Below are 16,048 nucleotides of genomic sequence, written 5' to 3'. Positions count from 1 at the left end.
CACTCTCTGACATAAATTACAGCAGGATCCTCTATGACCCACCTCCCAGAGTAATGGAAATGAAAGCAAAAATAAACAAATGGGACCTAATTAAACTTAAAGTTTTTGCACTATGAAGGAAACTATGAGGAAGGTGAAAAGACAGCCTTCAGAATGGGAGGAAACAATAGCAAATGAAGCAACTTACAAATAATTAAATCTCAAAAATACACAAGCAGCTCATGTAGCTCAATACCAAAAAATAAATGACCCAATAAAAAAATGGGCCAAAGAACTAAATAGACATTTCTTCAAAGAAGACGTACAGGTGGCTAACAAACACATGAAAAGATGCTCAACATCACTCATTATCAGAGAAATGCAAATCAAAACCACAATGAGGTACCATCTCATGCCAGTCAGAATGGCTGCTATCAAAAAGTCTACAAAAAATAACTGCTGGAGAGGGTGTGGAAAAAAGGGAACCTTCTTACACTGTTGGTGGGAAAGCAAACTAGTACAGCCACTATGTAGAACAGTGTGGAGATTCCTTAAAAAACTGGAAACAGAACTGCCATATGACCCAGCAGTCCCAATGATGGGCATACACACTGAGGAAACCAGAATTGAAAGAGACACGTGTACCCCAGTGTTCATTGCAGCACTATTTACAATAGCCAGGACATGGAAGCAACCTAGATGTCCATCAGCAGACGAATGGATAAGAAAGCTGTGGTACATATACACAATGAAATATTACTCAGTTATAAAAAGAATGCATTTGAATCAGTTCTAATGAGGAGGATGAAACTGAAGCCTATTATACAGAGTGAAGTAGGTCAGAAAGAGAAACACCAATACAGTATATTAATGCATACATATGGAATTTAGAAAAATGATCACAATGACCCCAATAAGCGAGACAGAAAAAAAGACACAGAGATAAAGAACAGACTTTTGGACTCCGTGGGAAAAGGTGAGGGTGGGATGATTTGAGAGAATAGTATTTAAACATGTATATTACCATATATGAAATAGATCACCAGTGCAGGTTCAATGCATGAGACAAGATGCTCAGGGCCGGTGCACTCGGATGACCCTGAGGGATGGGATGGGGAAGGAGGTGGGAGGGGTGTTCAGGATGGGGGACACATGTACACCCATAGCTGATTCACGTCAATGTATGGCAAAAACCACTACAATATTTTAATTAGCCTCAAGTGAAAATAAATTGTTTTAATGAAAAACCTCTTGCCTTAATAGAAAGGTTTCCATTAAATTAAAGACAATTACACCCCAAATGCAGGTTGTTTGAATATTGTTCTAGATGCTGATGCCTGCTATGGTTGTGCACAAAGACCTAATCCCACTTTGTTTGAAAGAGGGATTACCAAGTGCCAGAGAAGTGTTAAAAGCACTTTAGATCCAACTTTCTCCTTGACAAATTCAGAAGGGCCCAAAGAGAGCTTTAAAGAGATACACTTTCTCTCCAACTGATTTAATACGGTGGTGTCTCTGGGTCTCTATAATCATCTCTTGTGCCAGGGAGCATAGGCACCTTGCACTTTGAAAGACCTTTGTAAGGACAAGTGAGTAGGGGGCATGAGTTTCTCAAGCAGGGGCAGTATGCAGGGCAGGTTAAAAGACAGGAGCAGAGTAAGAAAACCCTCACTAGAGAAGAGCTCTACCATGTCGGCCCTAAGTGGTCCAGGGCTGTTTGGAAAGGGAATCCTGGCTCTCAGTGCCTGAGCAGGGGTACTTTGAGTCCAAGGACTCCTTGCCTTATGAGAAGGGTCCAGCTGTGAGAGAGTCTCTTTAAATACAGGGCCTAGGATCTTGCCACTTAATTTGTTGTTGTTGAGCCCATGGACTGAAGCACACCAGGCTTCCCTGTCCTTCACTATCTCCTGGAGTTTGCTCAGATTCATATTCATTGAGTTGGTGATGTCATCTAACCAACTCATCCTCTGCTGCCGCCTTCTCCTTTTGGCTTCAATCTTTCCCAGCATCAAGATCTTTTCCAATGAGTCAGTTCTTCCCATCAAGTGGCCAAATTATTGCAGCTTCAGCTTCAGCATCAGTCCTTTCAATGAATATTCAAGGTTGATTTCCTTTAGGACTGACTGGTTTGATCTCCTTGCAGTTAATTACCGTATGCAAGTAAATAAAATGCAGTATCAAGACAGAGCATGTACTAGACAAACAAACCTGGTGGGGATGGAAGGGAAGGAACTGGAGGAAGTACTTGTTAAGAAGGTTGATAAGGCAGCACCAGTGGACATCTGATGTGTTTGCCTGAACTACATCTATACCCTTTCACTGGAAACAGCAGCTCATCTTTCCTTTCAGAAGTAGCCTCTCTCTCTGATTCTCAGTACTTTTGGTTGTGCAAGGCTGACTTCATCCCCTTTCCACCGTAGGACGCAGGAGCTCCAAGCTTGGCTAGTTATAAGATACCATCCTTCCTTCCCGTGCTCAGTTGCTCAATTTTGTCTGACTCTTTGTGAGCGCACAGAGGGTAGACCTCCAGGCTCCTCCGTGCACGGGCTTTTCCTGGCAATAATACTGGAGTGGCTTGCCATTTCCTCCTACAGGATCTTCCCAACTCAGGGATCGACTGGGCATCTCCTGTGTCTCCTGCGCTGGCAGGCGTAGTCTTGATCACTGAGCCACCTGGGAATTTCCCTTCCTCTCCACTTCATCATGATGAGTGTACTGCCCACTAACATATAAACTCCTGAATTCAGCTGCACCTGAAGCTAGAATCCCCCTTTCCCTTTCATTTATGCTTTAGAAAAGTCCATAGCTTGACTGACACAGGCTGACACAGGGTGTGTATCTGTGTGTGTGTATGTGTGTGTAGAGAGTAGTGTGTGTGCTGGGGGAGGAGGGTGGAGGAAGGAGGGAGCATCACCACAATTCCTGTCTTGTCCAGTGCCTCTGGAGATTTCTTCTAGTCTGTAGATGTCCTTTCCGAATAACCCAGATATCCTTAAAGATCCGGGTCTAGTGAGCCCCCGTACTCATTGCACGGAAGCGTTCCCCACCCTCTCCCGAGATGCTGATTACATGACTTGGAGGTGATCAGCTGAAATGTGAAATCCCACAGATTTAATTTTTAAAATAATTTTAAAGTTTTAGCTATTTTTCTTTTGTATCCTCATCTCAAACTCTTCCACAGTCCCTCGGAAAGCCCCCAGGCTCCGAGCCAGACGCGCATCAGGCCTGACGTACAAACATGGCCGGGTACGCGGCACGCGAGCGATGGGGGCTCGCAGGGCCCTCGTGCCGGCGGGCGGGAGCCGAGAGGGGCTCGCACGCATGCGCAGGGAGGTGGGGCTGAGTCCCAGGCCTGCGCCGTGCCACTCCACAGGCAGGGGGCGGGGCGGGGGGAGAGCGCGCCCGCGGCGGCTGCCGGGCGCTGAGGAGTTGGTGCCCCGGCGACCTTCCTTCGGGCGCGTCTTCCCCGCCGGGTGCGTCCTCACGAGGCGCCCCCACTCGGCGGGGCCGGGCCAGGGGATGGAGTGGGCCCACCGACCCGGCCGTGTAGGGACCCAGAGGAGACGACCGCGCGAGCCCTGACCCGCCGTCCTCGCCGAAGCGCCCATGGGCGCCTCCCTGCGGCTGTGAGGGTGGCGAGCGGCGGGGCCGCGGCGCCGAGGAGGGCTACGCTCGTGCCCGGCCGCGCACAGGCCGCGCGCGTGCGCTCGCGCTGCAGGGCCGGCCGCGCCTGCCCCTCCTCTCGGCGCCGGCCCGGGATCCCGGTCCGCGAGCGGCGGCGGCCGGAGGGACGATGAGCGGCGCGGCGCGGGCGGGCCCGGCCCGGCTCGCCGCGTTCGCTCTGCTGACCTGCAGCCTGTGGCCGGCGCGGGCGGACAACGCGAGCCAGGAGTACTACACTGCGCTCATCAACGTGACGGTGCAGGAGCCCGGCCGCGGAGCCCCACTCACATTCCGCATCGACCGCGGGCGCTACGGACTCGACTCGCCCAAGGCCGAGGTCCGTGGCCAGGTTCTGGCGCCGCTGCCTATCCATGGAGGTGAGTGCCTGGCAGGGAAAAGAGGAGCCGTGGACGGCGGAGGGGGGAAGGGTTGGCCCTCATCCCCCAGGAGCCACAACCTGGGCGCGGAGGCGGCGGATGCGGCGCCCCCACCCCGCCCGGATTGATGCGCCGCTCGGCGGGCGGCCCCAGGGTCGAGGTTCCCGTCGTGTCCTTCCCCCGCCCCGTTCGCTGCTGGGAATGAGGCTCCAGACGCGTTATTGGGTTCTTCTCTTCTTTTTAAAAAGGCTTCTTCCCCCCTGGGTTCAGTTAGCTTGTTTACAGGAAGGCATTGAACTGCGAGTTTGCAGGGACAGCTCAGACAAAGGAGGTGGTGGAAGAGCGCAAAACTAGTTCATGATGGATGAAGTCTCAACCTGTATTTCGGAAACCGCACAGGTTCCTTCCCTAAATCACAGACTGCGCTGTATTGATCTGGAAGGATGAGGCCCTTTTCTACTGTAAAAACGTGCCGTTTTTCTTATGTGACAAGTGGAAGGAGAGTGGAGGAGGAAAATGGGCATCTTCCGTGTTGCTTTTGGCTCTTATTGTGCCCCACCAGCTTTACTGTAATTTGACGCCTGAACATCTGACGTTGCGACGAATCCGATACCAATTGGAACCTGTAGCCAAGTCTTCAGGTCGTGAGAGTCTGCCAGAGGGAAAATAGGTAAAATTTTTGAGAGTTGTCTTTGAAGCCATTTGGCTTAATCTTACGTCTTCCTATCATTTGCTCTTTAATAATTTAGTATAAAGCATATATTTGTACAAATTTCTGGTAATGTTTGGAAAGAAACTTTTCCCACACTGTGGAGTATGATTTTGTTTTTGGCCCACAGCAGGCTTTTTGGAAAAATGTCTACTATCTTCTCCGTCTCTACCCACTCTCACCCTGAGAATGCTGAGAGGGGACTTTTTAAAGCTGCTTTTCATGTAAAGATGCCCTAAACTAGGCAACCTACATAAGGTGTTTGTTTTTATACTCTAAACTATTGGAACATCATGCCACTTCTGAGATATATGTTTGAATGCGAACGTGCTAAGCTGTTTTTTTTTTTTCCCTTTGAGGCAATCTAGATAGGGAAGATGGAGAAGGAAATGGCAACCCACTCCAGCGTTCTTGCCTGGAGAATCCCAGGGACCGGGGAGCCTGGTGGGCTGCCGTCTGTGGGGTCGCACAGCGTCGGACACGACTGAAGCGACTTAGCAGCAGCAGCAGCACCTAGGGAAGAAGAGTCAGGAAGGGCTTTCACCAGCCTTTCCCCAGTTCACACCTTCGTTTCAAACGTTCATTTTTACATCAGCAATCAGTTGCTTAGTATGCGCTTCTCATCTCCACTTTGTTAAAGAAAAAGGCAGTTAGGGTCCTGCCTTGCCCACAGTAACAGCTTTGGCCTTTGGTTCATTCAGTAAATATTTGCTTGCTTGTTCTGTGCCAGTCACTGTGCTTGGGACACAAAATGTTTCCAAACGGTGGCACTGACAATGGTAGCCTGTTTTCTGGGGTTGAGATCTGTGAGGGTCACGTGGAAGGGGAGGAAGAGGGAAAGGCAAACTGTTCTGGAACGAGAACTGGCCCTGTGCAGTGTTTTGAAATCTGTGGTTTGTCTTTGGGTTCCTCTAGGCACCTCGAATCCATGATCCTCACTTTAGATACTTGCCTCATAAGTGATCTGTGTTCTGAAACGACTTGTTTCTTGCCTGTCATTCCAAGCAAAAGCCCCATCTTTAGAAAACTTGTTTTAGGTGTTTGTATAGAAGGGTATTGGACACTGATGGGTGGTAAAGGCTGGTCTTGTTCCTCCGTCAGTGGGGAGGTTTCAGCTGTGCTGTACATAAGCCTTATGTCACTGGCGAAGTACTGTGTGAGTTTAGGAAAGTAATTTGGCCTTTTAGCCTCAATTTTGTCTGCAAAAGGGAATGGTGAACTAGTTATACCTTAAGTTTATTGAGGGGCTTCCCTGGTGGCTTAGATGGTAAAGAATCTGCCTGCAATGTGGAAGACATGGGTTCAGTTCCTAGATTGGGAAGATCCCCTGGAGGAGAGCATAGCAACCCATTCCAGTATTCTTACCTGGAGAATCCCCATGGACAGAGGAGCCTGGCAATTTGCTAAGGGTTGGACTCGACTGAGCGACTAAGCACAGCACAACACAAGGTTAATGAGAGGCTTAAATGGTGCCTACATTCTTAACAAGAGGAGATTTGTTAACCTAAATGAATCTCTATAAATTGGTGGAGTTTCAGACATGGCATCAATGTGAATATGTTGGAGCAGTCTTGGAAACTTGAGTCTGCAGTCAGTTCCCCTGGGTGTCTATCTTCTCTTCATTTCCTCTGTTCTCTAGGGACTCATTTTGTATCCACACATGAGATTGCTCAAGGATTTTTCATGGCATTGGTGGTGGAATCCTGCAGGTAGTTTGGGTCTGGCTTTCTACTAAGGGATCTGCACACATAGATTCTTTCAGTCCAGCAAATACTAATTGAAAATCTGCTGGTCCCAGCCACCACCCAAGGTACTAGGAAAGAGGGATGGGCCCCAGAAATAAGCAAAACAAATTCTTTTTTTTCTCCCTGAAGCTCACGGTCTAGTGGCATTTTTATGTCAGTTTGCCTGTAAACTGTTTCTAAGTCAATGGACTAACATGAAATCTAAGAAGTTTTTGTGCTTTCGCAGCAGAAATTTAGGAATGTATTTTGTTTTCTTGTTTTTGTTTCTTGGCCATGCTATCATTAGCATGCAGAATCTTCAGTTCCCCCGAACAGGGATCTGGCCCACACCCCCACAGTGGAAATGCAAAGTTCCAACCACTGGACCACCAGGGAAGTCCTAGGAATGTATTTTAAAAAACAAGAATGGTGATAGAAATCTGTTAAAATTTTTCATATTTAAGAAAATGGCTTATATCTATTATGCCACTGTACTCTAGTCACTCAGTCGTGTCTGGATATTTGCAACCACATGGACTGTAGCCCACCAGGCAAAAATACTGGAATGGGTTGCCATTTCCTCCTCCAGGGGATCTTCCTGAGCCAGGGATGGAACATGGGCCTCCTGCGTTGCAGGCAGATTCTTTACCATCTGAGCCACCAGGGAAGCCCGTATGTCTATTATACCTCAATTTTAAAAAAGAAAATAGCTTAAAATTTGAATATTTGGTTATTTCACATTATGATATTCTCGATTTAATCTCAAATTTTAGTGGTTTTAGAAAAAATAATATATTCTGACTCTTGCCTGCTTGTAATTTTAAGTTGAAGAGAATTCTTAATGTGTGTATTGAAGATTTACTGAGTGTTGACACTAAACAAAGTGATGTTCAAATTTCAAAAAAAAACAGTTAGGAGACAGAATTACTGGCAAAAAAAAGAACCAGCCATGGTCAATAGATGGGAAGTTAATAAAAATTTTGAGGACAAGTGTTTGGTGAATATAAAGACAAAAGTAGTTTTCCTAGAGCTTAACATGATAACTCGTTTTAATTCTTTGACTTGGTTGTGACAGTAAAAACCTTTGTAGTTATTGTGCATTCAGTCAGTCGCTCAGTCGTGTCGGACTCTTTGCGACCCCATGAATCGCAGCACGCCAGGCCTCCCTGTCCATCACCAACTCCCGGAGTTCACTCAAACTCACGTCCATCGAGTCAGTGATGCCATCCAGCCATCTCATCCTCTGTTGTCGTCCCCTTTTCCTCCTGCCCCCAATCCCTCCCAGCATCAGAGTCTTTTCCAATGAGTCATTATTTCTGTAAATTAGGCATGTATGAATTACTGGACAAGATTTATTTGTCCTATATCTTTAAAGAGCAATGTGGCAATTTCTTCCTAAATGCTTTGGTATTTTAGAAGTGCGTTTTGAAAAGTGTTAAACTTTATAAACTATTTCATAAACAAGTGTTGTACTTTGAAAATACATTCTTTATCATTAGAGTACATTTTAAATGGAGATTTATTTGGTGATAAAAAATTTCATATTTTAACTGTAAAGAATTTATTTTTTGAAGGGAACTTTTGCAGGAACATGCCTTATATTTATTCACAGATACTGGTGGTTGTTCATGGTTGCTTTCTTATTACTAACTTACTCAAAGGGTGAGCATAGATCTAGAAACAAATGTAAAGTCCAGCTAGCATTCACTGTGGGACAGACGTTGTAGGTGTGCTTTGTGTGTGCACACTAACTTTTTGTTTGAGCCTGGAGGTGGGGGTTGGGAGAGAGGCCCTGTTGTTGGTGATGTCATTTTATATGCAAATATGCTGGTGGGAAGAATTTGGTACTAGTCATTTTGCATAGAAATGTTCAGGATTGGATGTTGAATCCTTGGAGAACAATTTTACCAAGTAATAAATTTTTTTTGGTCATCTGGTTGACCAAAGGGATGCCATAACATTTAAAAAACTTAAGATTCTTATGTTTTATATATGTGATTTTGTTGGATTAAACATAAACTTGGTTTTTAAAATTCTGATTTTAGAGTGAAGGCAATCGATGTGGAAGCAAGATCTTGGATGAAAAGGACCATGAAATGTTAGATTGTATAATGCCAAAGGCAGGGGCTACCGGATATAGAGATATCAAAATATTCAGAAAAAAAGTAGGTGTTATTCTGGAATCAGAGAACCTGAAAGGAAAGATAATTCAGAAGGAGCTGGAGGCTCTAAAAAACAAATTTTGACCTAAAATAGATAACCAAGCAATATATGATAAATTGTATTAAAATTTAATTTGTATTAAATTTTAACAATTTAGAAAGTATTTTTACATTTTGTATTTTTCCTTTGCTTTTGGATGATTCATTAGCATATAAAATTTGAGTATATATTTTTAAACCTCCCCACCAAATATATACATCCTTCCTCCGTTCCATCTTTCTGTTTCTCTTTATAGCAAAGTGTTGTCTGTACTTTCTGCCTTAGAGTTTTCATCTTGCTCTTCTTCACATTGTGAAGGTCTTTGTTGTGCCAGTGATTTGATAAAGACGTGACATATTTAACTGAAATATTGGATGGCAGGATCCTCAGGATCTCAATGTATGGAATGGTGGGCTGAAACTAAGAGAAAAGTTAATAGAAATTATTATATAGTCTTGAATTTGGGTAAAAAAAAATTAGCTGCAGTGAAAGGAGTTGAGGGGAAATAAGGCTTCGAGCTGCATGTCATGGGACAAAGCCTCTGTTCACTCGCTGACCAGCCCATTCTGCTCTTGCGTGCATGTGAGCATCGTATCCTGGGTAACACAGGTCCCACTTCATTATAGGCCAGGCGCACTGTTAGTCCATGTTCATTTCTGAATGTGACTTTTAAGAGACGAACAAACTACAAAGCATTGCTTTGAATATTATAAAAGGGAACTCCTTCATTTGAAGGAGCATTAGATTAGATGGCTTGTAAGATCCCTCCATCTTGAACAAGGTAACTGTAAAATAGCAAGACGAACCTTGTTAAACAAAGTACCAGATACACCCAGTAAGGATACTGTTCTAAAAAAATGCCAGTCACATGGGGGTGTATATGTTTCTATGTATACATACATATTTTGCAACAATGAAAAATTTAAACACTTTCAGAATTTGTTTTGTGAGGTTATCTTTTTGATTGAACCATTTGGAAAATGCATACAGTTTATCAAATGTCTGTCTTTTCTGGATAGATTTTGACAATTGAAAATTATTTTTGAGGCAGTCTTTTAATGTGCTTGTGAATTCTCTCTTTAGATAATTCTCAAAGAAGTCTGGTAGTGTTTTGGACCATGTCCACACCTCTGGGGTGCATTTCCACCTACCAAATCTTAGAGGCAAACCTTAAAAGGATGAGATTTATTCAAAGTACCTAATCGTACCAATCCTCAGAGCTGGTTGTTTTAAGTATAGCAACCTTGACTTATTTACAAAATGAAATTAAGTTTTCAGGATCATCATTTGTTTGTTTTATCATCCTTAGAGTATTTTATGCACTAAACATTGATTTCTTTTCCATAAGTCATAGTAAGTGTAGCTTTCTTTACTGTTGGAAGCAATTTTGAACAAAATAAAGGGAACCCTTCAAATGCCAAATGACATAAATTAAAAAGTCCTTTATAAACTCCTCTGAGCTTGCATTATGCAGGTTCTGTGGTGTGTGTGTGGAAGATACGGTGTGCAATTCCTGCCTAAGAGAACTTGTCAGGATGGCACAAATAGGACGTGCCGTTGTAGAAGATGGTGCAGGCTGTCTACAGACACCAGCAACGGGATCAGCCGCATGGTATTGTAAACAGAGTTTGTTGGAATACAGCCATGTCTGTTCATTCACGTGTCTGTGGCTCTGTGGTTTACCGACAGAGTTAAGCAGTTATTACAGGAGCCTATATGACTTGCAAGCCTAAACTACTTGTTCTCTAGTCCTTTAAGAAAACTTTTGACAAGCCACAGTCCATGTTCTAAAGGTTCATTTATACCTTAGTTTTTCCCATTAAAACTATGTTATGGATTTATGGGTGAGAAGTTGATTCCTAAGTTGTCCCAGACTGTGAGCTCTTGGAAATTAGGGACAGCGTCTTCTTTGTTTTAACCAAATACCTCAAACTGTGCCTGGCACTAGCAAGCCACTGTAATATGTGGTTGCATTTAACCCTGTGGTGCTTGGTCTGGTAGTGAAACTGATGGCAGGTGTTGCTGGAATCTGTAGGATGGGATGGGGATGGTGTGGTGTTAATAGAGTATACTATAGGGCCTCTGTTAGTATGCTAGATCAGTAAATGGTACAGAGATCAGAGAAATGAACAATTATTTGGACTTGTAGTCTAGAGAGGTTTCATTGAAAATGTGGAAGTTGAAATTAAACTTGATTAGTTCTTTCTCTAGCCATAATGAAATAACAGACACTAGGTTTACCTTGCCACCTCAAATGACTGGAAAACCTGACAGTTATGAAACAGCAATTTTAGAAATAGGTCAGAAAACAGCACAGGACAGTGCTCCCTGAGAGAAAGGAAATAAATAACAGAGTTCTGTGACTGCCTCAGCTTACCTCCTGGAGAGTTTCTGAACTGAAGCTCAGGGAAGGGGAACCCAGAAAGAATCTAGTGGTCTTCCTGAGTTGATGAGACAGAGTTCAGAGCTCAGAGAGGTGAAGGCAGCTTGAGTAGGCTTGAATGTGTGAGGAGGTCAGGTACAGGAGAGGAGGGGGCTGCAAGGGGTTCGTTCACTCAAGCCTTTGAGTACTGTTCTGCTTGTTTTATGGAGAGCTGTCAGAAATTAGCAGGTGGAAGAATTCTTGCAGTTCACACAAGGCTGGGAATAGTTCATATTCTCACTAATCAAAGTAGAAAGACCTAATGGATGAGGCATGGAGTAAGGCTAAATTAGCCCTGGAGAAAAGCCTGTTCTGGACCCACCTACCAAATCTTAGAGGCAAACCTTAAAAGGATGAGATTTATTTAAAGTACCTAATCATGAGCAAACCCTAACAATATCTGAAGGGATTACAACAAAGTCCAGCTCCCAAAAACATGAAATCCAATACCAGCATCCAATAAAAAATGAGCAGACAAGCCAAGTAGAGAAAATATGACCCATAACCAGACAGAAAAACAGTCAGCAGAAACAGTCCCAGAAGTGGGACAAATGATGGAATTGCAAATAAAGCTGTTGAAAGAGCCATTATAAATATACTCAGTTTGTTCACGGAGATAAAAGGAAACTTGAACATGACGAGGAGAGAAATGGTTCTAAAAACAGACCCACATCAAACTATGAGCAAGGTGAAAAGACAACCCTCAGAATGGGAGAAAATAATAGCAAATGAAACAACTGACAAAGGATTCATTTCCAAAATACACAAGCAGCTCATACAACTCAATACCAGGAAAACAACCCAATCAAAAAGTGGGAAAAAGACCTAAACAGACATTTCTCCAAAGAAGACATACAGATGGCTAGCAAACACACGAAAAGATGCTCAACATCACTCATTATTAGAGAAATGCAAATCAAAACTACAATGAGATATCACCTCACACTGATAAGAATGGCCATCATCAAAAAGTCTACAAGCAGTAAATGCTGGCGAGGGTGTGGAGAAAAGGGAGCCCTCTTGCACTGTTGGTGGGAATGTAAATTGATACAGCCGCTATGGAAGACTGTATGGAGATTCCTTAAAAAACTAGGAATAGAATCACCATATGACCCAGCAATCCCACTCCTAGGCATATACCCTGAGGAAACCAAAATTGAAAAAGACACATGTATCCCATTGTTCATCGTAGCACTGTTTACAATAGCTAGAACATGGAAGCAACCTAGATGTCCATTGACAGATAAATGGATAAAGAAGTTGTGGTATATGTACACAATGGAATATTACTCAGCCTTAAAAAGGAACGCCTTTGAGTCAGTTCTAATGAGGTGGATGAACCTAGAATCTATTGTACAGAGTGAAGTGAGAAAGAGAAAGATAAATACCATATTCTAACGCATATATATGGAATTTAGAAAGTGGTACTAAAGATATTTACAGGACAGCAATGGAGAAACAGACATAGAGAATAGACTTACGGACAGAGGGAGAGGGTGAGATGTATGGAAAGAGTAACATGGAAACTTAGGAGAGTTCAGTTCAGTTCAGTTGCTCAGTTGCGTCTGACTCTTCACGACCCAATGAACCGCAGCACGCCAGGCCTCCCTGTCCATCACCAACTCCCGGAGTCCGCCCAAACCCATGTCCATTGAACTGGAAACTTACTCTACTATATGTAAAATAGGTAGCCAACGGGAATTTGCTATATGGCTCAGGAAACTCAAACAAGGGCTCTGCATCAACCTAGGGGGTGGGATGGGGAGACAGGTTCAAAAGGAAGGGGATATATGTATACCTATGGCTGATTCATGTTGAAGTTTGACAGAAAATAGCAAAATTTTGTAAAGCAATTATCCTTCAATAAAATAAGTACATTTTTAAAAGACCCACATCAAACTTCTGGCAGTAAACTCAAACCTGAAAAAGTGTAGGATTTATATTGATAGAGAAAAGAAGAAAGTGTGTACTGAGAGGACAATATTTCCTGCTTTGGTGATCCCTCTTTATCCCGAACAGTGATATAGTTAACATATATTGGGTACATACTCTCTGCCAAGAGTGGTGCCAAGTATTGTACATGTAGTATCGTTGAATTCTTGTAACAGCGCTAGGTGGTACGGTATCCTCATTCTGTGGAGGGGAATTCAAGGCCCTCCAGTCTCTTAGTGTTTTTGTTTTTTTGTTTATAACACTTAATATGGTTGGAAATTGTGTACCTATCTTATTTGCTTCTGAAGGCAGAGATCCTGGTGTCCACTTTTGTATACTCAGTGCTCACTGTTGAGCCTGGAACATAGGAGGGTGGTACTGATAATTAGTGTTGGACAAATTAAAGTGAGTGAGGTAATCCACCAGCTGAATCTTGTGATTCAGAAGAGTTTGGATTTGATGTAGGTCTGTCTGACTACAGAGCTCATACTTCCACCATGTCTTGTACCACTTCTAAAGTGAGTTTAGTAAATTATGAATGATCTGCTTCGTGGAATGTTACACAGCCATTAAAGGGGATCATGTGAAAGTTAGGTATAGCCTACAAAAGTAATATCTTTATAGTGGACAGGGACTCAAAGTAATATGCAGAAATAAAAATGGCTGTGTTATATCTGTTGGATCATGGGTAACATTTCTCATTTTCTTTTCTCTCTTTTTTTTGAAGTTATTTTTAATATAAAACCTTCTTCACAGAGGGAAAGTCATACTCTCTAAAGGGAACAAGTAAGTGTCTAAAGTTGATTTCTTTTATAAAGTTTATTCCCTAACTTCAAGAAAAATTGAATTAATTCCAAACCATGGTTAGAATGAGTAGAAAACTGAGAGATGACTAGAAATATGCTGAAAAGTGCATGTTTTTCCCCAATAAGAAAAGAGTTAAGACCAAGTATTCTTGTCTTAATAGGAATCAAGCTAAAATATGGCATCGTTGTTTTTTTTTTTTATTTTTTTCAATTGAAGGATAATTGCTTTACAGTACTGTGTTGGTTTCTGCCATTCATCAACATGAATCATCCATAGGTGTACACACGTCCCCTTCCTATTGAACCTCCTTCTCGCCTCCCACCCCATCCCACTCTTCATTGGGTTTGAGCTCCCTGAGTCATACAGCAAATTCCCACGGGCTCTCTGTTTTACATACGGTAATGTGTATTCTTCCATACTACTCTTTCCATTTGTCCCACTCTCTCCTTCGCCCCATGTGTCCAGAAGTCTGTTCTCTATGTCTGAGTCTCCATTGCTGCCCCACAGATAGGTTCATCAGTGCCATCTTTCTACATTCCATATATATGCGTTAATATACGACACTGGTTTTTCTCTTTTTGACTTACTTTACTCTGTATAATAAGCTCTAGGTTCATCTACCTCATTAGAACTGACTCAAGTATGTTCCTTTTTATGGCTGAGTAATATTCCATTGTATATATGTACCATACTTCTTTATCCATTCATCTGTCAGTGGACATCTGGGTTGCTTCCATGTCCTAGCTATAGTAAATACTGCTGCAATGAACGCTGGGGTACCTGTGTCTTTTTCAGTTATGGTTTTCTCGGGGTATATGTGTGGCATCATTGTGGCATCATTTTGAGCAGTTAGTGAATCCTAGAAAGGGACAGGACTTTTCTATAATATTTTTATGATGATGATATTAATGCTTTTATTTTTGTTTTCCCTATTGAAAATCATTCTGTATTTAAAGCATGAAGACTTAACTATGGGTAATCTCCACTTTTCGAAAGTTCATCTTATGCCATTTTGCTTTTATGAAAGACCTACATTAGTACCTATTTTTGATAACCAAAAGAAACCTCAAGAGGATTTTTGCTTTTAGCAGAAAAAAGGCCAGAAGCAAAAATAGCATTCAGCATTTGTTTTGTAGCAGGGCGAGCCATTGTAGAGGCGGCCACACAGGGAGCAGTGAGAGAAGCCTCCCCAGAGCTCCTTCCCCTGGAAGAACACTCAGTGTCTTAGCATTGAGCCGCCATAGTTGTAAAACATGTCTCAGCATCTGTGCTCTATCTTGTTTTATTTTGTGGGTCCATTAGCAAGATGTGTCCTCCAATAATTGTTTCTTCCTTTTTTGACATTTTGGTTTACAGTAAGCTTTTCCTCTTGCCACTTCTCCTGTCACTTTTTCCTATGTCTTTACTTTTAGCCTAGTCTTCTCTGAGCTCTGGATTCATATATTCAACTGCCTACTTGGTATTTTTAACTTAAATTTCCCAAGAACATCTCCAGATTGATAAATGGAGCTTTTGATGTGTGTGTGTGTGTATGTATACATACATACATATATATATATACATACACACACATGTTTATATATTCTGTCTACTACCACTGTTTTCGGTGCTTCCCCGGTGGCTCAAATGGTGAAGAATCTGCCTGCAATGCAGAAGACCCAGGTTCAATCCCTGGGTCGGAAAGATCCCCTGGAGAAGGGAATGACTACCCACTCTAGTATTCTTGCCTGGAGAATTCCATGGACAGAGGAGCCTAGTGGGCTGCAGTCCATGGGGTTGCAAAGAGTTGGACATGATTGAGTGATTAATACCTGCTTTCTAGTCTTCCCCATCTCAGCAAATGACATTGCAGTCCACTCTTGTTATTTAAGCAAATTTAGGCATCACCCTATCTTCTTTTTCTTACATTCCACTTCTGATTTATCCTTCACATTTTACTGTCAGGGTGGATCATATCTATCTGTTGCTTGCCATTTTCACTCTTGTCATCTTAGTACAGACAGTTGCCATCTCTCTGGTCTTCCTGCTTCTTAACTTCTGTCAGTCGTTTCTCCCCAGTAGCTACAGCGATCTTGAAACTTCACCCAGTCTTGTCACTGCTTGCTTAAATTACCCCTCAGTGGCTTCTTCTAATCCTTAGAGTGGAAATCCGAACTCCTTACTGTAGTATGCAAGGCACCTCCTGATTGGTCTGGTTCCCAGCCTTTCCCTCCCTCAGGCCATTCATCTCCCC

General features: G+C 42.9%; 1 protein-coding gene across 2 annotated transcripts in view; it reads left to right on the top strand.

Annotated features, from left to right (window-relative positions):
- RNF130 (ring finger protein 130) overlaps positions 3,393-16,048 on the top strand; it is a 139,523-nt gene continuing 126,867 nt past the window's right edge. The window contains exon 1 of one of the 2 annotated variants that reach the window (XM_018051614.1): positions 3,393-4,019. In XM_018051614.1, the coding sequence (XP_017907103.1) occupies positions 3,773-4,019 (247 nt within the window). In that variant the 5' untranslated portion in view covers positions 3,393-3,772. The remainder of the gene's footprint in view (positions 4,020-16,048) is intronic. The other variant, XM_018051615.1, reaches the window with a different exon arrangement.

This window comes from Capra hircus, chromosome 7, assembly GCF_001704415.2.
Source record: "Capra hircus breed San Clemente chromosome 7, ASM170441v1, whole genome shotgun sequence".
Classification (NCBI taxonomy): Eukaryota; Metazoa; Chordata; class Mammalia; order Artiodactyla; family Bovidae; genus Capra; species Capra hircus.
This window is presented reverse-complemented; position numbering and strand designations above follow the sequence as displayed.